Here is a 26,031-nt window from a genome sequence, read left to right as displayed (position 1 = left end):
GAGGCACCTCCCGGGGCCGGGGGAAGCGAGCGGGGCCGGGCCGCGCTGCCCCCTGCGGCCGTTCTGTCCCGGCCTCTTCACTGCGGGCGGGCAGCCAGGGCGCCCCGGGCGGCGTTGCTTAGAGCCGCTGAAGGGATTAAAGCCACAGGAAACGATTCATTTCCTTCTCCCTGTCCCGCCTCCCCCCTGCTTTTCGTGGGCGAATTTCGCCCGAATTAAAAGATCCGGGGCTGAGACTGAGAACGGCGCTTCCCTTGGATGGTGGAGGGCTGAACGAGATTCGAGTGGCTGCAGGGAGAGAGGCGAGGGGTGGGTTGGCGTTAAAAGCCGGGGAAGGCGCCTGTGGAGAGCGGCGTCTCCAGTTGCAGAGCTGGAGGAGCCCAGGGGTCTGCAGGAGGCGGCCGGGCACAGCTTGCCCCTTGCCCTGGGGTTTGCTTGTGCAGTGCAGGGGGTGAGAGAGCATTTATTTAAGTCTTTAGAGCCGCAGTCTCCAGCTGCGGAGTCTGGAAACGACTGTGATGGTCATCTGCCAGTTTGTCAGTAGACTTCCAGCTTTGCAGGGTGGTATGAAATCCATCACCTCTCGTGCTACAGTTATTGTCTTTTGAGATTTGAATACTCAGTATGACTAGAACTGCTCTTGACTATTTGCTGAATCAGGGCCTTCTGCTGCATGTCTCCCGTAGAAGAATGGAGTATTTTTGTATGTGACTGTTTTTGAAATAGACCACGTGGATTATTGCCCAGGAAGCAGCTTTGGATGTGCATGAATTCTCAAAAAGTGTGAACTTGAGATGTGTACCCCAAATTGTTGCAGTTCCCGAAAAGATTGCTGTGAAGTCTAATGAGTAACTCTTTTTCCAAGAAATGTGCGCTTTTCCCTCCTTCACACCTATAGCTGGTGAAGGCAATTCATTTACAGTGGTTTTAAACAGAAGAGGCTTTACTCACACAATCACGAATAGTTTCAAGCAATTTAGAGCCTTTGTTTCCTGTGTGTTTCAACTGCAATCTCAGTATGTCCTACAAAAGTGATTTATTTAATTTTCATTTTCACCCCTGGAGTCTCAAATATCCTGGGGTTGTGGTTTGGGTTTTTTTTAAATCTAGAACCAATTATTTTAATTTCATTCTTATTTTTAGGAAAGCTTTTTTAGTTACTACTGCTTTTTATCAGAATTTTAAAATTTGCTTCCTGCAGAATACTCAGCAGGATAGTCTCAGTAAGCGATATGAGTATTTTGGCATTGATGCAGATGTGTAAGATTATCAGTTTAAATTGAATTTCTTATGCACAAGTATTTACAGGATAGGTGCTTTAGTTTTGGACAATATTCTAGGAACTAAAGACATTTTTCTCAGATGCTGTCCTGTTTATATTCAGAAATTACCTTTCTGTAACATTCCAAACAGGCAAACCCAATACAAATCAAGGTTCTGAGTCATATTTAGTTCTCGAAACTCCCGAGGTTCATCCAGTGGAGCAGCATTAAAAATAGTCTAGCTTATGAACTGTACCTAATACTGCAAAAGTAATTATAAAGGATCCATAATTCTTGGACCTAAATTTGCCAAGATTGAGACACTTGAGGTATAAACCTACTCCTTGCTGTTATTAAATTTATCTGTTGTAAAGTATAACTCCAGAGAAATACTTTGTCACTTTCTGGATTCAAATAAAATAGGAGACATAAATTATGTCATTTTGTGTGCCTATGTATAAAATATACTTACATGAAGAGTTTATGCCTCTGGTATAATTTATTTTCATCACAGTATTTGCAGCATCCTTTGCACAGATAAATATTTGTTGTGTTGTGTTTTCATTCCCTTAGTTACTTTTATGGTACAACATGAATGTGATTTCTTCTTTTTTAAAAATTTGCATAGAAAGAATGTGTTGTATTTCAGTAGTGTTTCAGCTGTGATGAAAGCTGTAATTATGTACAAAATTAAGCTGAAAATTATCTTAAGTATCTTTCAATACAGAGGCATAAAAAGGACACCCCCTTGAGGATTTTCATAATGTACTCTTCCTTTCAGAGGACTTGTATGTTTCAGCCTCTTTGTCATCACAACTTTTAACATTATTTTTGGTGAACCTGTTTTGTTTCATGACTAGTCATGACCCTTAAGAGGCAGAAAGGCAGTCAGGAGACTGCTTGGACTTCCCCAGTATTCCTAAATGTTTCAAGAAATTTGGAATAATATTGAAGAAGGAATGAAATAAGGGGCACACAAGCTAGGCACTTTCTGTCCAACCTGTCTGCTGTACAGCTTCTGAATGAAACAAATGGTTATATTGATGTAAAACTACATGAGAAATAAGATCTTTAATTTTCTTATGAAATCTTTAATGTGTCACATAGTGTTAATAATAAAATGAAATATATATTTCTAGAAGCTATAGAAATCTGCATAAAATTACTTCCTTTCAAAGAGCACAAAATTTTTGGTATTGAATATCTAAAACTACACTTTTGTAACTTTTTAAAATGCCTCCATATCTGGTTACACTTTTTAGAATCTGAAGCTTTAGGTTTTGCAGTTATTTTCACGATGAAGTAGTGTGTGAAAATGTATGTATCTGTGGAAGTTTTCACCTAAACCTTGCCAATTTTATAGAACAGAACTTAATACATAACTGTGAGTGTAAAATCCTTAAATGAGGTCTGAGGCACTAAGAAGGTTCTTGACTTTGGAAACAGTCCATGTGTTACACTATATAACCTGTACCCATATACTTCAGTGGCTAAGGCTGTGCTAGTGTGCTGAGTCTGATCTTCTGTGACTTTCTCTCCCCTATCTCTTTAACATAATTGAGACTGATTAAGTTGTCCTTGAGTCCCACCTTGATGTATCAGTTTACCTTCAATGGGGAAGTTCTTGTCCCTGAACTGCCACTGGAAGTACTTCATCCCTTTCATTTGGAGTCCTTCTGTATCATTATTTGAAGTGCTATCTAACACCCCCTCTTCAGCACTTATAATCAATGCAATTTACCTTTCTTCTGGTGTTTTTTTCCTTCTGTATTACCTTCTCTTTCCCTCTGATCTGCTGGATGAAATCTTAGTTTTTTTCTGTCTTCTTCCAGTTGCCAGGAAATCAGCACACTGGAAGGTAATGCTTTCATTTAGTAAGCAAAATATGTGAACAGCATCTCTAGACAGCTTGTTATTTAATAAAATAATCGAAGCCCTTTTTTGTAGGAAATTCCAGCTGTAACAGAAAAAGCAGCCTTTGCGGTAGTGTACTACAGTTACATCATGCTTTACTATACATATGCAGCAGGCTTTAGTTAGCAAATTTATAAGTTGTGCTTGCTTCACTGTGTGGTATAAACTAGAGGAAATTTTTAGTATACTGCTGTACTTTTTTCTTAAAAAAACAAAATAATAATTTTGTTAATGTTAAATTTCTACTTGCGTTCCTACAACAAATCCTAACAATAAATGCTCAGAACTTGTACAGTAGATTGCTTTTTCTTAAAATGCTTTGGTCTCTTCCTACAGAAGGCTACTGTTCTATCTGCTAGTATGTAGTATAATTAAAACTATTAAACCTACTTATGCACTTAACTGACACACAGAGTACAGGATTAGCACGCTAAAACAAAAAATAAACAGAACAGCAGCTAGAGGTCTTTGATACTTAAATAAATACTTTTTTTGTAGTTGTACTGTTTAATATCTGATCCTGGCATTTTAGCATGTTGTAGAAACATGCAAAACCAATGCTGAAGATACAGAAGGAAAAAAATCTGTGGAATTCGTACAAAACACATAACTAGAGTAACACCCCCTGGGATGTATCTTCTCAATTTACTGCATAGGTTTTGTTTTGAGCTATGACAAGTGGTTTTGTTATGCAGTTATAGCCAACAGCTACCCCACCACCAGAACACAGAAGAGATTCAGTGTTGCCTTTGTTGATCTGTGTCTAAACTTGTAGAGGGCTGAAAATATTTTAAATTAGAAATTGTGTTTTCTACAAGCTGCATGTATAATATTAACCTTTCCTAAGTGACAAATTTTGGAAAACTGATGGTAAGGTAAGATATTTCTTATCATTGTGCTTAAAGCTCAACTAAAGCAAAATTAACATGCAGGGAAGAAGGCACTTCAGTATAGAAAGTTTAGTCATGTATTTAGTTTTGTTTAAATTTTTGTTAGAAGTAGTGACCAAATTGTAAATTATCCTTGCCAGTGTCCCTCAGAGTTGTGAAACAGCATCTTTACATAAGTCAGTGTATTCAGGTAGATCTAAAAGAGAGATGGTTTCTAAAGCTGTTCAGTTTTGCAGGATACCTTTGCCATCACTCAAAGGCACGTTGGACTGTACAGGCACAGGTATGCCAGCTTGTTACCACCATTTGCAGAGGGGCAAGAAGTAGTTTAGGCAACTGGGATGAGCAGTTGCTGCTTTTGCAGCCGCTGTCTCATTTGGGTGCAGAAGACTGCTGGCATTTTGTGAGCCACTAATAAGCAACTTCTGCATGGCTAGTCATACTGGTAATCTCTCTTCTATAATATAGAATAAATTAATTTGCAGTTGAATTCATTTTTGTGTTGTGAAATTCACAGGAGTTTTGGCATGTTTTCTTTCTCCTCAGCCTTACCTACCCATTGTCACAAGGTCAGAAGTAAAAAATGTACTCTTACTTTCATTTCATTGTACAAGTTGCCTAGGAGATTGCTGTTACAAGAAAACTGGTAAGAGTTCCATGCTGGAGTTAGTTTATGTGCATGCTGTCTTTTACAGTGTGAATGGGAGGTCAAAACAGCTTCCTCTTTCTTCTGCATCAGAGCAAATAGCACCAATTCAACTAAACATCAGTCCTCTCTAGATTGTCCTCTATTATGGCTTAAGTGCAGGAATTAATCTTTTTAGGTTATAAACTGGCAATATTGTAAGCCTATTTTCTGCTTCTAGGTAGTGGAAACTTACTTTCTTGCCATTCTCTGTTTCCATCTGATGGAGAACCAAGAAGGAAACAAAAATACTGTCTCGCCCTTGTGTTCTGCACTTGTATTTTGTTGCAAAAACAAAGAAATTAAGAATATTATTAGATTAAAATACCTCATAGATGCTTTGTGAGCAAATTTTGAAGATAAGTAAAACAGTTCCTCATTGAGAATTAACTAACCATAAATAGAGTAAATAAGATCTGTCATATTCTTGAAAGCTAACATTTTAATTTAACAGCAAGGAAAATTTTGGCAAGGACATACACAATTACTAACCTAGAGTCTAATTTCTATTATTCCCATGATTGATTTGCAAACTGTACATCCACATGGTTGCCTGTTTGTGGTTAGGATAATCCAGAATCGGAGCTTAGTTCCACATTTGTAGAACAGGGGTTTTTTTAATTCCTGTAATGGTTGCCACATTTCAAAGTGCCATGGGCAGCATTAGCAATGATCTTTTCCTTCTCCCTGGGGAATTAACAGAGGAATGCTCCCAAGCTGAAGGATCCATGATTTGATTTTATTATTGCACATAAATGCAATGTATTTTGGGTGTTTATTTATTTATTTATTAGTTGCACCAGACCCAAAGCATTTGGTTTTAAAAGAAAAAAATCCCACATTCTAAATAAATTAATCCCAGGGAATTTCAGATTTCCACTGTTAATAATGTGGCTTTCATTTTCTGACTGTTACACACATTCGATTGTATAGAGGGCCTTTAGGAAGTGGAGAGGTATGTTTTGAAGGTGCTGGGAGTCTAAAGGTACAGCAGTTTGATTATTGATAAAAATTAGTCTCTTTCTGTGCCTAAATTCAGATTTTTAAATCTGCTTGTAGATGATAGTTTTATATTTGTTGGCCATGTACACGGTTTTGTGTAAAAGTTCCACTTATTTTGTTTGAATGTAAATAATAAGGTGTCATAAATGGAACAGAATTTCATGCAAAGGAAAGGTGCATAGAATTTTCCCTTCTAATAACACTATTTCCAGCTGCTGTGTTCCAGTTTTCTTTTTACTTAAGAAAAACAACATTAACAACCCTGGATTTATTGTTCTGCATACTGTCAGTAGTTACACTGTATGCCATCTCAGACCCAACTCTGCAGCTTTTGTTCTGAGTAGTTGAAATTCATTCATGTAGCCTTGCTGACAGTTGGCTAATTGAACTCTTGAGAATGAAATTTTTTAAGGCCGCCTTAACTTGTCTGGGTAGGCCAGTTTAACAGCAAAATTCTGCTCTGTGAGGTCTTCAAGAGACAATCTTATTCTTGAATACTGGCATTTCTCCTTCTAAAGTTGAGGGAAGGGGTGCTGATTGTTGTTACTATTTTTAACTAATTTTTTTACTACTATTTTTTGTGTGTCTTTTGATTGGCAAGAGATCTTAAGGGTGATGATAACTTTCACAATATGATCATTGCTCTTTTAAAGACCAGGCACTAAATTAACTAACAACACAAAGTCAATTAAGGTAAATATCTTCTCCCTTCAAACTTGATATCTGTTGCTTTTATTTTGGACAAGTGATTTTCTTTTGCATGATGTAGAGACTGCTAGTGATTGTTGCTGCTTCTGTTTTATGTTTCTGTATCTCTCTGTATTAGTCCTCATTTCTTTCACAAGACTATGAGAAGTATTTAACCAAGACCATTTTTGTATCTTATAATGGTTCTGACAGAGATTCCTGACCTTGATTTACCCTTTTACTGCCCCTTAATAATAAAATCAGTGTTCTGACCCAAAGTTTATTGAGGTTCTGCCAACCTTCATCAAGATTTTTCTTGGCACTTAGAGAGGAGAAAACCATATTGGTTTATTTGCCTCACTTCTGGTTTTCTTTCCCTCAATAACCTGTGAGGAGTGCTTGTCTTGGTTTCTTGTGGCTCTTTATTTGATGGCTGACAACTTTTTTCTTGTTCTTTTGGCAGTATTTTGCTTCTTGAAGGCCTACACACCTATTGACAGCATCAGTGTTTGCCGTCTCTATGTATGCTTTCTGTTCTTGTGCAGCTTTTATTAATTTCCCTTACAGTAAATACCATTTTCCATAGTAGTTTGGCAATAAATCTGATGCTGTAATTTGGAAAACCTTGCCATCTAAGTGGACACTACTCTTTCCCAAATATAGTTTTGCTGTTGTTATATATAATAGCTTGTTTATTTTTCAGAATGCATTCTTACTTTTCCTCCTCCCACCCTTCTGAGGTATATGAAGTATTTTTGTAAAAGTTGTTGAATAAGTCCTACTTCTAGTAGGCTGAAACAAGTTTATTTGTAGTTCTTGAAAGCTTTCCTTTGGGCACCAGTTATGTATCAGCACTCCATATATTACTTTTTTCCTCTGCTGTATGTTTTCAACTCTGCTGTGCCTGTGTGTGGTTCTTTTGGGCAAGTTTCATGTGCAGTTTGTCTCAGGATAGCACAAGACAACTGAGAGGAAAGCCCAGTTTATTATTTGTCAGCCTAGTCTTTCTATCTAACATCTGTAGGAATTTACTCATGACCTTTGTCATTATATAATATGTTTGGCGTTACAGTATATCATTCTCCCAGCTCATTAATAAGCGTTCTCTGACCTGGTGTAATAGTTCCAGCAGCCCCTGTGTAACCTTTGCTCTCCAAAGGACAGAGACATGGTAGTCCTTTGCAGCAGTCCTGTGCTTGTGGGCGTTGAACTGATTTGGTTTGCTGCCAAGCAGCTCAGCCTTCTTGTTCACTCCTGGACATTGACTGTCTGCTGTGAATAAATATTAGTTCACTCAGGTTCTCTTTCACAGTGTTACCATAGACTGCAAATTTCTTGCTCATGTTAGGGCATCTTTTGGAACATTATGTCTTTAAGACTGTTCTGCTTTAATCAGTCCATTTGGGTGTAATGTAAACTGTCACAAAGTATGTATTCAAACTAATAGAGTCTTATATATTACTCACCAGCTGAGAGGAAGTGTCTTTGTTAAACTGGGATGTTTTACGAGTTTGATGATGGTATGTTCATTTGGGAGCATTTCTAAGGAAGAGGAAAAAATTCTCACTAATACTAAAAGAAGAATGGAATGAAAGAGAATGTGTTTAATGAAAAAGTTAGGATTAGAGTCTATGAGAAGGTATGAAGAGGGAGAAATTAATGGGTTTAAGGTGGAGCATGAGTACACTGAGACATAATTTTATTTGAGTGAATTGGTTTATGGTAAAGATTGTTTTGTTTAGTACTTTACATACAGAAAGCTCCTTTGACCTGTCTCTTCAGGGCAAAAGACTAGACCCTTGCATGCCTGTAAAGTGACATATATTCGGATAATGTTATCATTCTGCTACAAGTCCATTACTGAAAAAAAATTATACCGTGTGAAATGGTGGATCTTTTTACGCCAGCACTGATAGCATTATATTATTGTTGGACAAATGCAACTTTCTTTGCTTTGTGGCTCAGAGGAGATGGATCCACAAAGAGCATATCACAATGCAATAAAATTCGAGTCTAAAATTAAAACCAGTGTTTCATGGATTACATATCTCATGAAAATGAAAATATTTGGGCCAGTATATCTAATTGCTGCTCCGCTGCCTAATAACTTGCATCGTCATTCCTGTTGTAGATCGTATTTTTATATTTATCTTCCTTCCAATTTTAATTTGAATGTCTTAATTTTCCATGAATGAAGGCATCTAACAGTAAAAAGCAAGAAGTAGTGTTGCTATTCTGGTTTTTTTTGTGTTCTAGAACTTTAAACTTTTTATATGGAAGTTGTTTACAAATCATACAGAATTGTAAAATTTAGTTTCTTAAAATATTTGACTCTCCATTGGCTTTGCATAGTTAACTGTTTATCATGACTTTGCCTATTCCCCTCGTCTCTTTTGGAACTTGTTGCAGAGAGCAGGTAGTTAGCATGTGCCCTTGGAAACACTGTAGAATAACAATATAAGATTGAAGTTCTAGATTCTCAGGGTTGGGTTACAAAAAAAGTTTTGCATATTTGTGCCACTTCTTATACTAATGCCAGTTCTACTTTTTTTTTTTTTTTTTTTTTTTTTTTTTTTTTGACCATTCTGTTCATATAGAAAGCAGGATGGTGGAGAGAGGAGGCAGTCTACCCATATGTTGGGACAAGATTAAATAGCGTATGACCTGAGTGTTTCTGTGTGCCAGGGTTTAGAAACAGTTTATGATTACCAAAATGTATACATTGGACCTACAGAATTAACTGTACTTATTGATGTCAGTGTTAACAACATGTAAGAGTTTATTCCAAAACATACGCATATATTCAAATCTACTTTGTATAGCAATCTTCATATGGCATCTTGGTCTCTGACAAAACTTCTGAATTTTGATGGCATCTTGGGAAGTGTCATTGCATTAGGAATTTTCTGTTTATTTTTGTTGTTAAGGTTTTTCTAAGACTATGTTCTAAATTCTGCAGTTGTCATTCCTTGGATATCTTTGCTTGGGTATATTATGTTAGTCTTGCTTTTTTCTCAAATATATTTCATAAATAGAAGAAAATCTGTGAAGTGTTTATCATAGTACTAGGCTTTCTGTATAAGCTAGGGTGTGTTTGTTTTTTTTTTTTTTTTCTAGGTATCTGTTTGTTTTACAGAGAGCAGAATATTTCAAATAATAATATTTCAGTTTGTAAATTTCCATTGCTCTACAAAACCCTACAATTCCTGGATAAATCTTTAGAGATACAGGATATGTCTCTTCATATATATGTGTGTGTGTGTGTGTGTGTGTGTGTGTATGTATGTATACAAAGGAGAAGATTTCTTCCATTTAAAATAACTATTGAGCTAATGAGTGGCTTTTCATTAACTGTGAAGTTGTCAAAGAAAAATGCCCTAAAAATACGTCAAAATATTCTTGGAAAAAATCTCTTTGGATAACCGACAGTTAACAATAAAACTGGATTATATAGTTTATGAATGAATTAGGCCTTGTTTTTCCCTAATCAAAGCTCATGGCTTTAAGAGTTGGATTTCAGGGTCTGTAGCTGGTACCTGTCTGCATTATACTGGTTAAAGCTCTTCTCTACATAAATCTTTCTGTGTTTCCCCCTTCTTCTCCCCCAGGCAATAATACAAGATGATTAAATTTTGTGTTAGCATGTTTTTTCTCTCCTTATTGCCAAGTTTTATTGAGAAATGACTGTATGTTCTTAGAAGTTTCTACTAAGAGGGGAAAAAGAAAAGCCTTGTTCTAAGATTTATAGCAAAACTGTGGAAGTTACTCCCCTCTTCACCTATTCCCCTTTCTAATAGTGTAGTTGAACATGGAATAGTTTCATGTTTTCTTTTACTTCCTTCTGTTATAATTGAAGCTTTCAGGGGACTAAAACAAATATTCCTGTTTGACCCAAACGTCTCTGTATTTGTATGTAAAGAAAGGGAGGGCAGAATACTACTTTTCCTCTGTGTACTTTTCAGTAGATACTTAGTTTACCTTTCTCTTTATAGTATCTTGCATACTGAAATTGTGAGCTTCAGTTCTCTGCTTGATATTCTAATTGTATATACAAGAAATTACATTTCATTGGTGTTCTAATATTATTCCTAGCTATATCTCAAAAAAGCTACAATTGAGAAAAATACTTCCAGTACCCTTTCATTCTTTATGGGTTGGATCATACATCTACATTTTACCTCTCCCCCTATTTCTTTAAAGTAGTGTTCTTGTGCTGTGAATTAAAAACAGGCTTCATTTTTGAAAAAAAAAAAAAAAAATCTCTGTAAGTTTAGGGCCAACTGAGATTTGATCTGATTTTCCTATAAATTGTTTTCACAAATGTCTTGAAATCCTCATCTTATCTGAGTCTTCTTGACCTAGCAGCTGATTTGATAGTGGTTATCAATAACTCTTCCCCAAAACCTTGTTCTTTCATGCCATTCTTTTTTTTTTTTTTTTTTTTTTTTGATGAGCACAGCATGGAAATACATCATTCAGAAAGATTATATTTGTATTTGTGAGTGGTTACAAGATGTCCAATACTTAGGTGTTGTTTCATATCAGAGGTGTAATAAGGTGTACCTTACAGAAGTTGCTCTTTCCTTGGGTAGAAGTAAAGGGGTTCACACAGATGTTAAAAATCCTATCGTTCTGTTTAAATAACAGTACCTACTCCTTTCCTCCTGTGGTGGTTTAAGCCCTGCTGGGACCAGAGACCACGTTGCCGTTGTCCCTCCCCCACCCTCGGACAGAAGTAGGGAACAAACCTCGGGTTAAAATAAGAGAAATGTAATACAACAGTGTAATAAGCAATCTGAACAACAACAGTAGCAATGATAACAACAATAAACAGGAATAACAGTAAACAAGACAAAAGATATACAGAGAAATACCGCAATGGTTACAGACAGCCCTGTGCTTCCCACTACCAAATCCACAAAGGAAAAAGCTCCTGCGCTGCCATGCTGGACCTGACATCATCATGGTATGAATAACCCACCTGGAGATCCCTTCCCCCTCTCTGCTGGGGAAACTTAACCCTATCCTAGCTGAACCAGGACATAATCCACCCCTTTATTCTATACCATCTGCATCATGTCCAGCTGCCGTTTAGCAGTTAACATTAACAAAGTAATAATTTACACAGGCACAGCACAATTCACGACATCTTCTCACCCAGAATCAAGTCCCCCTGTGGTACACATCGGACCTCTCCATTGTCCTGCATCACCCACCAGGTGCACCCAGGTCCTTGAGCAAAAGCAATCCCGTGGATGGGTTTGCCTTTACCTTTGCCTGGCACAGGACTAAACCAGACCATTTTTCCCAATATATTCCTCATGCGCACCACAGGGACTTTATCCCCATCTACAACACGTGGAGGTTTTGACTGAGCCGAGCCAGCTCGACTGGCAGATCCTCTTGTGTTGACTAGCCAGGTAACCTTTGCTAGATGCATGTCCCAGTCTTTGAAGGTCCCACCTCCCAGCGCTTTCAATGTGGTTTTTAACAGTCCATTGTAGCGCTCAATCTTCCCAGAGTCTGGTGCGTGGTAGGGGATATGGTAGACCCACTCGATGCCATGTTCTTCTGCCCAGGCATTTATAAGGTTGTTTCAGAAGTGGGTCCCGTTGTCTGACTCAGTTCTTTATGGGGTGCCGTGTCACCACAGGACTTGGGTCTCAAGGCACAGGATGGTGTTCCGGGCGGTGGCGTAGGGCATTGGGTAAGCTTCCAGCCACCCAGTGGTTACTTCCACCATTATGAGCACGTGGCGCTTCCTGTGGCGGGTCTGTGGCAGTGTGATGTAGTCAATCTGTCAGGCCTCTCCATATCTATATTTCAGCCATCGCTCTCCATTTTGCTGGGGCTTCACCTGCTTGGCATGTTTGATTGTAGCACACGTCTCACATCCATGGATGATCTCTGCAATGGTGTCAATAGTAAGGTCCACCCCTCGATCTCAAGCCCACCTGTATGTTTCATCTCTACCTTGGTGGCCCGAGGTCTCATGGGCCCACTGGGCTCTGAACAGTTCACCTTTGTGCTGCCAGTCCAAGTGCACCTGAGCCACTCTAATCTTAGCATCTTGCTCTGCCTGCTGGTTGTGTCGATGTTCATCAGGGGCCTGACTCTTGGGTACATGGGCATCCACATGGTGCACCTTCACAACGAGGTTTTCCACACGGGCTGCAATGTCCTGCCATACTTCAGCAGCCCAGACAGTTTTACCCTTACGTTGCCAGTTGTTCTGCTTCCATTGCTGCAGCCATTTCCACAGAGTATTTGCCACTGCCCACGAGTCGGTGTAGAGGTAGAGCCTTGGCCACTTTTCCCGCTCAGCAATATCCAAAGCAAGCTGAATGGCTGTCACCTCTGCAAACTGGCTCGATTCACCCTGTCCCTCAGCAGCTTCAGTGACTCGTGTGGGACTCCATACAGCAGCCTTCCAGCGTTGATGTTTTCCCACAATACGACAAGACCCATCTGTGAACAGGGCATATCGCTTCTCCTCATCCGGCAGCTCGTTATATGGTGGGGCATCCTTAGCACGTGTCACCTCCTGCTCTGGTGACATCCCGGAATCTTTGCTCTCTGGCCAGTTCGTAATCACCTCTAGTATCCCTGGGCGGCTGGGGTTCCTATTTGAGCCTGTTGTGTTATCAACACAACCCATTTACTCCATGTGGCATCGGTTGCATGATGCGTGGAGGAGGCCTTTCCCTTGAACATCCACCCCAGCACCGGCAGTCGGGGTGCCAGGAGGAGCTGTGTTTCAGTGCCGACCACTTCTGAGGCAGCCCAAACTCCTTCGTACGCTGCCAGTATCTCCTTCTCAGTTTGTGTGTAATTAGCTTCAGAGCCTTTGTATCCCGAGCTCCAAAAGCATAGAGGTCGGCCTTGGGTCTCCCCAGGTGCTCTCTGCCAGAGGCTCCAGGTAGGGCCATTCTCCCTGGCTGCAGTGCAGAGCATGTTCTTAACCTCCTGCCCTTCCCGGACTGGCCCGAGGGCTACTGCTTGGGCAATCTCCCGCTTAATTTGTTCAAAGGATTGTTGTTGCTCAGGGCCCCATTCAAAATCGTTCTTCTTACGGGTTACATGGTAGAGAGAGCTCACAATCAGGCTGTAGTTCAGGATGTGCATCCTCCAGAACCCCACAGCGCCCAGGAAAGACTAAGTCTCCTTTTTAGAGGTTGGTGGGGCCATGGCTGTTATCTTGTTTATCACCTCCATCAGGATGTGGCGACACCCATCTTGCCATTTTATTCCTAGGAATTGAATTTCCCTTGCAGGCCCCTTAACTTTCTTTTGCTTAATGGCAAAGCCGGCCTTCAGGAGGATTTCAATTATCTTCTTCCCTTTCTCAAAGACTTCCTTGGCTGTGTCCCCCCATACAATGATGTAATCAATATACTGCAGGTGTTCTGGAGCCCCACCTTTCTCCAGTGCAGTATGGACCAGTCCATGGCAAATGGTGGAGCTATGGTTCCACCCCTGGGGCAATCGATTCCAGGTGTACTGGATGCCTCTCCAAGTGTACATAAACTGTGGCCTGCACTGTGGCGCTATCGGAACGGAGAAGAACGCGTTAGTAATGTCAATCGTGGTGTACCACTTGGCTGCCTTTGACTCCAGTTCATACTGGAGCTCGAGCATGTCCGGCACTGCAGCACTCATTGCTGGCGTAACTTCATTCAGGCCACGATAGTCCACAGTTAGCCTCCATTCGCCATTAGACTTTCTCACTGGCCATATAGGGCTGTTGAAGGGGGAGTGAGTTTTGCTGATCACCTTCTGGCTTTCTAGTTGATGGATCAGCTGATGGATAGGGACCAGGGAATCTTGGTTGGTGCGGTACTGCTGCCAGTGCACCGTCCTGGTAGCAATCGGCACTCGCTGCTCCTCAACCTTAAGCCGCCCCACTATTGAGGGATCCTCTGAGAGGCCGGGTAAGTTGGACAACTGTTCAACCCCCTCCAGGGCAGCTACACCAAAAGCCCACCAGTACCCTTTTGGGTCTCTGAAGTACCCTCTCCTGAGATAGTCTATGCCCAGGATGCACGGGGCATCTGGGCCAGTCACAATGGGGTGCTTATGCCAGTCCTTCCCAGTCAGGCTCACTTCAGCTTCCAGTAGGGTCAGCTGTTGGGATCCCCCTGTCACTCCAGAGATGCAAATGGATTCAACCCCACTGTAGCTTGACGGCATCAGGGTGGGGTGCACTGTGCGCCAGTGTCCACCAAAGCTTTATATTCTTGTGGGTCTGACATGCCAGGCCATCGGATCCACACTGTCCAGTAAATCCGATTATCCCTTTCCTCCACCTGGCTGGAGGCAGGGCCCCTCTAATCCTGCTCAGCATCACTCACTTCTTGAAAGAATGATTTACTGGTCCCCTCAAGAGGGTCAGACATAACGTTCACCATTCTATTCTGCCTGGGCGATTTCTGACTGCACACTGGAGCTGCGCTCCTCTTGGAGGACTCCCCTTTTGTGATGGTCTTACCTTTCAGCTGCTCTACTCGTGCAGCTAGGGCGGCAGTGGGCTGTCCATCCCACCTCCTCATGTTTTCTCCATGGTCACGGAGGAAAAACCACAGGGTGCCTCGTGGTGTGTGCCTTCTGCTGCCTTTCTCTTGGGTGGGGAAACGTTTACTTCTAATGGCTGAGACATCAGCCCGTGAAGGTGGAATGTAGGACATGTCCTTCCATTTTCTGGACCCTCTGAGGCAGTTCCTCCACAGCTGAGACCAGGGAATGCTGAGATGAAGGGAGATTTCCCTCATATTGCCGGAGCATAGTGCCGACCACTCCATCCACTGTTAGAGTGTGGGTGTCTGTCCACCAGGACACTATTGCCAGTGCTTTCGAGTGTGCTTCTGGTGCGCTCTTCAGGAACTTTCGCCACATCAGGTGTGTGCAAGGGGCCTGATCTGGGTCCATGGGTGACTGCTCATCATTCAGATCACCATAAATCATGTCAAACACAGCCAGTTCCCTGAGATTCTGAATGCCTTTCTCAGTGTTGGTCCATTTGCCCAGCTGACATAGGATATCATCCGTGTAGGGGTGCCTCTCCCTTACACTGAGCAGGAGTCGCTTCCAAAGGCTGCGGGTTTGAGTCTGTTTCCCTATTTCCCTCTCAATGCCAGCATCCTTGGCCAAAGATCCCAGTTGCTTGGCCTCTCTCCCCTCCATCTCAAAAGCACTGGCTCCATTGTCCCAGCATCGGAGCAACCAGGTGCAAATCTGCTCACCTCCCAGGCGGCCGAAATCTCTCTGCATATCTCGTAATTCAGTCAGGGATAGAGATCAGACGATCACCTCTGGCCCTCCTCCTGTTCCCGTGCTGGGCCTGGCTCATCCCCATCCCTCACTTTGCGAAATTTCTTGTATATTTGATTTTCTGTATCGGGGCGACTGATACCGGCACTGGCTGGCTCTCTGGCTCAGTCGCTGTGCTGATGGAGGCGACTGATGCTGGCTCTGCCTGTTCACCCAGCCCAGCTGCTGTACCTGTAAGTTCATACTCAGGTTCTGCAGCCCTTTCTCCCCCTTGAGAGCAGTGGGTGGTATTAAAGAAGACATGGTACGCATGGGCAAGTCCCCAAAACATTGCAGATTTGTGTCTCTTGGGTTTTGCCAGTTTAGTAACCACCCTTTCTAAGCACTCCATCAGTTTATCAGGGCTCTGCATTTGTTCGGGAGTGGAATTCCAAAGCATTGGGGGTGCCCACTGACTCAGGCCTTTGCCCATCTTTTCCCACACCCCTTGCCACTAACTTTTATCTGACCTCGGGGCACGTTTCCGGGCACTGCTATTGTTAGAGAAATGCCGCATGGCCAAAACTGAAATCAGGCAGGCATTCAGAAAGCATTGTGCCACAATCACACCGGCCTGCAGGCTTCAAGGATAATTGAAACTCTCAAAACCTGAGAGGATCTCTTCCCCTGGCTCACCCATAGAGGGGGTGAGACCCCTAACTAAAGCCCAGGCAGCAAACAGGTACCGGCCCACCCCCACAAACAGTGATACGAACACATTATAAGCAGTCAATAGCCAGTACATCAAAATAAGACCCTTTATACATTTTCCACCGATAACAAACACCAGCACTGGGATCATATACTGGATATAAGGGTTAATTCAGCCCCACCATGCAAGCAAATGGGCAGCATTGCAAACATTTTCTTATCAAACAGTACAAATACAAACAGAAAAATTACACCCAACAGATTGCTCTAACACACTCTGGTCAGGGTCTGTCCCTTTTTGATTCTTATTTCAACACTCTTGTGCCCACGTTGGGTGCCAAAAAAGCCTGTGGTGGTTTAAGCCCTGCCGGGACCGGAGACCACATTGCCATTGTCCCACCCTCAGACACAAGTAGGGCACAAACCCCGGTTAAAATATGAAGAAATTTATTACAACAGTGTAATAAACAATCTGAACAACAACAGTAGCAATGATAACAACAATAAACAGCAATAACAGTAAACAAGACAAAAGATATACAGAGAAATACTGCAATGGATAGAGACAGCTCACTCGCGATGCTCCCCACCACCAAAGCCACAAAGGAAAAAGCTCCTGCGCTGCCATGCTGGACCTGACTTCAGCATGGTATGAATAACCCAGCTGGAGATCTCTTCCCCCTCTCTGCTGGGTAAACTTAACCCTATCGTAGATGAACCTGGGCACCTCCAAGCTATGAAAATTTTTATCAATAATATAGACCTAGAGGCATAAATCAAATACTCAACAAAATAGTCTACAAAGATAATTGATTACAGGTATTGTATAACTGTACTTAATGGAAGTCTGTTACCCACTTGAATTGTCTGTAATGGAGAATTTGTGACAACTATAGACTACCACGGAAATTATTTTTTTAACAGAGTGTTGATGATGATGATGATGCAATTTGTTGGCTTCAGTACTGACAGTGTAAATGCATCAGATTTCCATTTCAAGCCCTTCTTAAGCTCCTCTGACAGTCCATGGGTTAAATTCTCAAGAGACATGCTAGATTTTCTATATTTAATAACAGGGTAGAGGGTACTGACAGAAGAAATCCATTTCCTGAAGAAAACAGTTTTAATTCCTGTATAATTTAATCCTATGTATTTGTTAATGGCAAAGTTTTAAAGGTCTAGAATATGTATGTTTGTAACAGAAGTTATGACAGGCCAACAGCCCTGTAGCAATACCACCACGAAACATGTCAACCTAAGACAAGAAAAAAATCTCCAGACTCTTTGTTTATAACAAGCTCAGTGACTGAACCTGCCCTTTACATGTCAGAGGGCAGACTGTAGCCATGTTCAACAGTGTTCAGCTCTCTTTTTTTTGATTGTAACACTTCACTCAATTAGATTCTTATATTAATAGTTAGATTTGCTCTTCAGACAACAGAAAAAAAACCCAAAGGCTTTGTAGCTTGTTGATGGAATACCAGATTCGCATTTTTGTACGAAGTTTACAATCTCTTTGAAAACTACTATCCAGAGGCTATTAGAAAGATCTGGCCTATGGTGTATTTGCCTCTTTTTCAGAAGAAAAAGGCCTTTGGTGACCAGCTATTTTATTATTATTGTAACTTGTATACCTTCTAATTTTTTTTCCTTACATTCAGGAATCACGCCTTGCTATTTTATTATTATTGTAACTTGTATACCTTCTAATTTTTTTTTTTCCTTACATTTAGGAATCGCATAAATTACACTGCTGAACGTGCAGCTTTAACTGTGTGCCTAGGACATGTTAGTCCTTCTAACAGTTTCATAACATAATGGGTCAAAAGATATAGCCTTAGGACTTTATGTCTAAAAGTCATGTAATTTTCAGTGCCTCAGTTCAGTGTATTCAGGAAGTGAAGCTGACACTTTTTATTTTGCTGATTGTAGGGTTGATTTTAGATCAAGCAAAAGGAAATTACTGGATTAGGGTCAGGAATCTATTGAACAGTATTTGTTACAAATGGCATTCTTCAAAGTTACGTCATGTTCAGGTGGTAATAACTTCATTCTAGATATGTGTCAGTTGTGTTTGGATACTGCTGAATACGGCTGTTCATAGTAATTTTCATAGTTACTATATATAGTTACATAAGTGATGCTTGTATTAATCATTTCTAGCTATTATTTCTGCCACATCTTGTTAGGTGTTAGTTAGACTATTTTTTTTCCCGATTTCCTAAAACTTCTCTCCCCTTTGTAATTACAAAGCTGCCTGCAATGCATCTTCAAAAACAATTTTCACATTTACAAGCAGAATGATAGAAAATTGTTGCTATGGAGCAAAGAATTTTTTTTTTTTTTTTTTTGTAAATCTAATTCCAGGTTAGTTACTGTGGAATTGGAAATGTGTACCTTATCTAACATGTTTATATTAAGAAGCTGTGAGCCTGATTGTCTCTTGCTTGTACCATGGTGACTTAATTGACTTCAGTAGATACGTACCTAATTCTGAGTAGTGAGAAAAAGGCTAGTGGATTTTATTTTTTTTTTTTCTTCTTTAGTTTTTGGGTGGAGGGAAGGAAGTTGAGGCTATTTTTGGAAATAAAAAAATGTCCTCTTATCTGCTTATTGAGCATATACTTTACCAGCCTGTTTGTCGCAAGCACTGTTACAGTAGAACTAAGCACACCCCAGTGAAGTAGCTCCTGTGTCAGGCTTATTAAATTCCAGCTGCAGGAGAGAGAAGCTGCTTGTGTCTCAAGATGTAAACTTAGACCTCGGTTTACAAAACTGAGGTAGAAGGGAAGAAAGACTGAGTGAAAGTGGTATGACTCCTACTTTGATTCAAAATATCTGTTTTTATTTTAGCACATTAATCATATGGAAGAATGAAATGACAGTCTAAAGTTTCTTGCACTCTTTGAGTCTCTGAACACATTTTTTATTTCATTTAGTGGAATACACAGCGGTGTTTCTTGTAACTCTAAGCTGTCACACTCAAAACAGAGTCATAACATAACATTTTCATTATGCCCAGAACCACTCTCTAGAAAAATAAGATTCAGCCTTTCCCCTCTGTGACAGCTGAAAATATAACCTTAATAGCTGCTGTCGGAGAGTCTTCTTCCACCTTGCTGTTTCTCCAGTAGTCCTCATGTGAATTGGGTTCACTGACATGTTAGTGAGATTCTCTGTCTGAACCTTTTCGTAATCACTGTATTCTTCCAGGATTATAGTGTGGATAAGTTTTATGTCTTTTTATAAAACATCCATGGTACTCTTTTGTTACTTCTCCTCTGTTTTAAACAAGACATAGTAGAGTTTAGGTTAAATGGATTTTGATGTTTGAAGACCTTATGCTAGTTTAGAATTGTCATAGTGTGCTAAAGTAATTCTAAGTCAGTTTGATCCAAGTGAAGGATTTAATAGGTGATCTGTTCTCAGTCATCTCCTCTCTGCCAGGGAATGCCACTCTTAAGAAAGCTTTAAAAGCTAAAATACTTTACTTGAAAGTTGGGACTGCATCCAGTATGTGCACCTTTAAGTACCTGATGTTTGCCAATTTTTTAAGTGTTCTTCATAGCACTTCTATTAAAATATAATAATTTTTGTGTGCAGTGAAGAGATGGATGCTTTTTTTTTCCCAGATGGAGGTCTCTGGGATGTTTTCAGACAGAGGTGGTTTGAACCCCCTTTCACAGGTATTTTGTGTCAAATGTTTAATTTTGAAATTTTTTTTTTTTTTTTTTTTTTTCAGAATTCCTAATCAGTCTGCATCTGCCATGTTGAGACTTTTTGTGGTGGAAGTAGAGTTCTTGGGGAGATCACACAACCTTCTACAACAATTTTCACAAGAGAAGCCTAGCTCAAAATATGCTGATAAGATTTCTCAGTTAATAAAGGCTAACGTATTCTCTGTTTTTTAGTATGATTGTATATACTAATATTACGAGTTAAGACTACATCTTCTATGCAGGGAGGCCAGAGATTTTCAGCAAAATTTCAAATATGTGTTTGGAGGACAACTGTACAGCTCTTCAGCAGCAGGACCGAGAATTACTGTGTAAATATTCATGAAGAAAATAAAAGAAATCCCATTAACTGTTAATGCATACCAAACTCTGTAAGTATTGGGGAATATTAATACAAAGATCTAGTACTGATACAATCTGACTGCAGTTGAGTAGCAGAGTGGCTTCGTTTCCTGGGAACAGGAAAAGTTCCTTTTGCTGTACGAGGTGTCCTCAGCACACAGCATCTGCTGTTCAGGTGCTGGAGTGTAAATGGTGTTTGAGCTCAGAAACGCAAAAGCACTGTGGGTTAGACAGGTCTTCGAGCAACCTGATCTAGTGAAAGGTGTCCCAGCCAGTGGCAGGGGTGTTGGACGAGATGCTCTTTAAAGGTCCCTTCCAACCCAAACCATTCTATGATTTAGGTATGTATTTCTCAGTGAATTCAATTTAAGGCTTAGTTTGGTGGCCAAGTATAAGTTTTTATTTCACCATGCCAATTATAAACAGGCTGATTATAGTCTAAATCAAATTTGTCTTCCAGTAGTTCTATGCTTCATGGTGTTAGGAACTAAAAAGAGCTCATGTACCGTCAGTCGTGATAGTCCCTTAACTTTGAATGGTCCTGCTCCAGGCTGCAGGCTGTATTTGACCTAGGAGTCAGTTAGGATCTGCCTCTGGCTTACTGCTGAGTCTGGAGGTAGGACAACTCATGCTGTCACCACATGAGCTTTTTCGGTGCTCTGTGAGAATAGCCCTCTCCTCTGATCCTCAGCCCCACATGGGAGGCAAGGGCTGTGGTCACGCAACTTCAGACAAGCCTATGGCTCTACTGTGTAGAAGTTCACACTAATCATATGGTGTTGGAAGTCCTGTAAATTTTATCTGTACCATAGTTTTGGGGTTTCATCTACATTTTTCAAACAGTGATTACAGCTCCTAAAACATATTTTTTGTTTTGCTGTATCACATTTGCATCTCTCTTTTTTTTGTATTTTAGATTCTAGTTAAGAGTTCTTGGTATACGATTATTAAAGAGATACTGTGATCAGGTCTTGCAGTATTTCTGATACTTTCCTCTTGACTGCAGGCAGTGAGCCATGATGAAATGTCCTCTCAGAAAATCAAGAGCATTGATGATGTTTGGTTTTCTCCTCTTAGTGTTATCGCCACAGAGAAGTTACTCCATCAGCAGATTTACTTCAAAAATTTTAAGCACTCTTGAGTAGCCAGAAGAGATCAGCTCTATTAATCTGTACTTCTTTATACTTCCTTTGTGGTAGTATGTTTCACACATTGCTGCAATTAAGTTTAGAACATTATCCAAGGCTACACTGGAAAATTAATGGTTTTCTTCTCTATTAAAGTCATTCTGTCTTTTGAAATGTTTCCACTCTTTAGGAAACTGTCTTTTTGGACAATATTACAGAAAGTGATTTAAAAACATGTAACACTGGAAATCAAGTAACTCAAAATTGCAACTTGCCTAAGTCTTTACATATATGTAGTCTCCTGGGCAAGCAAAAGCTTTCTGACAAAAAGGAAATTGGTATTAGAAGAGAACTGTGGCATGTTGAAGAGAATCTTCTCTTTGGTCTCATACTATTGCATTTTTTTTGAGAGAGGAATAAAGTTTTCTGGCTCTTCTTTCCCCCTTTATTGACTGTTCTTTTTTCCATTTTGTTTTAGTTTGTGGATTAAACAGAACAGGTCTGGGATATCTTTTCAGGGAAGGTTATGTTTCTTACAGCTTTTCCTGGAGAAAATATATCTTGATTAAAAAGATATATTAGGTTATTCTTCTGCTGACTTTTGATAACTTAGTGACCCTTTTTTGTTTTATCTACCTTGTGTGGTAGTTTTATCCAAGTGCCTTGAAACATCTCATTTCAAAACTTTTTAAAGTTTTGCATTCTTAGGTCAGTTAATTTCTGCCACGCATTGTCAGCAACTTATCAAGAAGAAGAGATAACAGGCTAACTTCTTGTGAACGTGCTATAAGCTGTTCTTCTCAGAGCTAGTAATTGCTCTTCTGGATGAGAACAGTCCTTGTATAATACTGTGCTAATGGCAGTGTACCTGTTACCTGACTTGGGCCTTGTCATGCACCTTTTAAGAAGCTACATCTCTGTTAGCCATAGGTTTTGGCCCAACAAACAGAATTGTGTAGGCACCATATCAACTGCTGTTAGTATAGTTCTGTTTTTAATGGTTAAGGGCCTCCATGAAGCATATCAGGCAGTTTCTGTGAATCAATAGCTCTTCTATTTTTAAACTAATGAGACTGTCACAATGTTGATGTTTAATAAGTACAGTTTTAGAATGCTTTGAGTTAAGTCATATATATTGCCTGCAATTTCAAAGTTGGGTTCCCTCATGCTCCAGAATTGAAATATGGATTTCTCTTTACTTTTTCATGTACTATTTTGTATTGGTGGTGGAGTATTTGTTTACAGCTCCACATCAGAAGAGTGTTTGCATGGTTTATTTGTGAACTGTGTATTTCACTTCCCTGTGGCATTAAAAAGGATAAGGTGTATATGTGAATACAAGATAACATTAAGATATGTCTGCTGTATTACTGTAAACTAAAAGCCTTTTGAATTTCTTCAGAAGCTTCTTCCCCTCCCCATAAAAGTAAAATGTTTCTTTGCATACAAAGTGAGAAATTGGCTTCCTCTGTAGCTGCCATTGAAGAATTCTCCCAGTGATACAGGCCTAGAGGGGCAAATATGTGATATTTGTTTGGGAACAGTTCTATGCAGCTATTATTTTTGGGGCACCAAACTTACTTTCTTTTTAAGCCTGTTAGCAGTAACTTGCATTCATGATAGGATATCTAACATCAGAGAAGGGCAAACAGGCTGACAGCACTTTGTATGAGTTAGCCAGTGGCAGTGTGTTTCGCTGGACTTAGTGAAGTAATCACCGTGTGGCGCATTCATATATCTTGGAGTGTATTTACATTAATATTCTAGTAAAACAGAAAAAAATAAATAGATTTGCAAAAATGAAAGCTCCAGAACAGAATTCAACCTGCTCCCTACTAAAACAAATAATAGATTATTTCAGTGAATTTTTCTAAGTGCTAATCAAAAATATAATGATTTGCAAATCATAATTCAATTAAATTGGAAGCAGTAATTTTAATTTTCAGCAATTTTAGTCCAGCAATTATTTTTTATTTGTCTTTGGAAGTTGTGGTTTATCAGTCGCATATAATGGTTTACCAAATAACTTCATCTTCATAATTAGCTTATGATTTTGAAGTAGCCATTATTTCATGCTTGCTATTTATTTTAATAGAGGCTTTACCTTTCTTTAGCTTCCAGGTAACAATAAGATAAAGTCAAATAGAATCAGAATTGTTTCGGTTGGAAAAGATTTTTAACATCATCAAGTCCAACTGTAAACCTAACACTGTCAAGTCCAACACTAAACCATGTCCCTGAGCACCACATCTACATGTCTTTTAAATACCTCTAGGGATGGTGACTCAACCACTTTCCTGGGCAGCCTGTTGCAATGCTTGACAACCCTTTCAGTGAATAAATTGTTCCTAATATCCAATGTAAACCTCCCTTGGTGCAACTTGAGGCCATTTCCTCCCATCCTATCTATCTCTTGTTACTTGGGGGAAGAGACTGACACCCACCTCTCTATGACCTCCTTTCAGGCAGTTGTAGAGAGCAATAAGGTCTCCCCTGAGCTTGCTTTTCTCCTGGCTAAACAACCCAGTTCCTTCAGTCATTCCTCATAAGACTTTTACTGTAGGTCCTTCACCAGCCTTGTTTGGATGTGCTCCAGCACCTCAGTGTCTTTCTTGTTGCAACCTCAACAGTGCAGCGTATGGGAGGATGATATTTTTCCATAGTCCTGCTGGCCACACTATTTCTGGTACGTCAGGATGTTATTGGCTTTCTTGGCCACGTGGGCACACTGCTGGCTTATATTCAACCAGCTGTCAACCAGCACCCCCAGGTCCTTTTCTGCCAGCCAGCTTCCAGCTGCTCTTCCCCAAGCCTGTAGCGTTGCATGGGGATATTATGACCCAAGTGCAGGACCCAGTACTGAGCCTTGTTGAACCTCATACAATCGTCCCATTGCTCCAGCCCATGGGTAGAGCCTTCATTCTTTCAAGTAGATCAACCTCCTGCCCAACTTGGTGTCATCTGCAAACTTTCTGAGGGTTCACTTGATCCTCTCATCCACATTGTTGATAAAGATATTAAACAGATCTGTCCCCAGTATTGAGGTGTGGGAAACACCATTTGTGACCAGCCACCAGCTGGATTAAACTTCATTCACCAACACTCCCTGGGCTTGGCCATCCAGCCAACTTTTATACCCAGTGAACAGAACTCTCGTCCAAGCCACAGTAAGCCAGTTTCTCCAGAATAATGTAGGAAACAGTGTCAAAGGCTTTACTAAACTCCAGCTAAACAACATCCACAGCCCTTCCCTCATCCACTAAGCAGGTCACCTTGTCATAGAAGGAGATTAGGTTTGTCAAGCAGGACCTGCCTTGCAAAAACCCCTGCTGACTGGGCCTGATCCCCTGGTTATCCTGTACATACTGCATAACTGCACTCAGCATGACCAGCTCCATAACCTTCCCTGGCACTGAGGTCAGGCTGACAGGCCTGTAGCTCCCTGGAACCTCCTTCCAGTCCTTGTAGATGGGTGTCCCATTTGCTAACCTCCGGTCATCTGGAACCTCCCCCGGTTAGCCAGGACTGCTGATAAATGATTGAAAGTGGCCTGGTAAACACTTCTGCCACCTCCCTCAGTACTCTTGGGTGGATCCCATCCAGCCCCATTGACTTGTGTGTGTCTTAAGTGGTGTAGCAGGTCACTAGCCATTTCCCCTTGGATTATGGGGGCTTCATTCTGCTCCCCAATCCTTATTTTACAGCTGAGGGGGCTCAGTACCCAGAGGACAACTGGCCTTACTGTGAAAGACTAAGGCAAAGAAGGCATTATGTACCTTAGCCTTTTTCTCATCCTTTGTCACTATGTTTCTCTCTGCACCCAGTAAAGGATGGACATTCTCCTTAGCCCTCCTTTTCTTGCTAATGTATTTGTAGAAACATTTCTTATTCTCTTTTATGGCAGTAGCCAGATTAAGTCTTATTTGGTCTTTGGCCCTCCTAATTTTCTCCTTGCATAACCTCACAACATCTTTATACTCCTGCTGAGTGGCTTGCCCCTTTCTCCGAAGGTCATAAACTCTCATTTTTCTCCTGAGTTCCAGACAGAACTCTGTTCAGCTGGACCAGTCTTCCCCACTGCCTCATCTTTCAGGCACATGGAGGTGGCCTGCTCCTGTGCCTTAAGTTTTCCTTCTTGAAGAATGTCCAGCCTTCCTGGAGTCTTTTGCCCTTCAGGACTCTCTCGCAAGGGACTCTGTCAACCAAGCTCCTAAACAGGCCAAAGTCTGCCCTCCTGAAGGCCAAGGTAGCAGTTCTACTGACCCCACTCTCGTACTGGTTAAATGAGTAGATCAGTCAAAAGGTGCAAGACATGAATATTGCAAGGGAATTTTCTTTGGTTTGATGGGCCAGACTACATGTAGATTCAGCCTGACTGACTGGGTACATCAGCACCGCATGCCCTGAAATATAGGCATGGCTCAGATA

At 40.6% G+C, this 26,031-nt stretch overlaps 1 protein-coding gene across 1 annotated transcript in view; it reads left to right on the top strand.

The window, feature by feature from the left end:
• The window catches only part of PUDP (pseudouridine 5'-phosphatase), an 81,312-nt gene that overhangs the window by 646 nt on the left and 54,635 nt on the right, over positions 1–26,031 (top strand). Inside the window, exon 3 of the mRNA XM_026846119.1 lies at positions 149–309. Coding sequence (XP_026701920.1) covers positions 149–309 — 161 coding nt within the window. The remainder of the gene's footprint in view (positions 1–148; positions 310–26,031) is intronic.

This window comes from Athene cunicularia, assembly GCF_003259725.1.
Source record: "Athene cunicularia isolate RWA chromosome 1 unlocalized genomic scaffold, athCun1 chr1_part1, whole genome shotgun sequence".
Taxonomy (NCBI): domain Eukaryota; kingdom Metazoa; phylum Chordata; class Aves; order Strigiformes; family Strigidae; genus Athene; species Athene cunicularia.
Note: the sequence above shows the minus strand (reverse complement) of the source record. Positions and strands in the feature narration are given on the sequence as shown.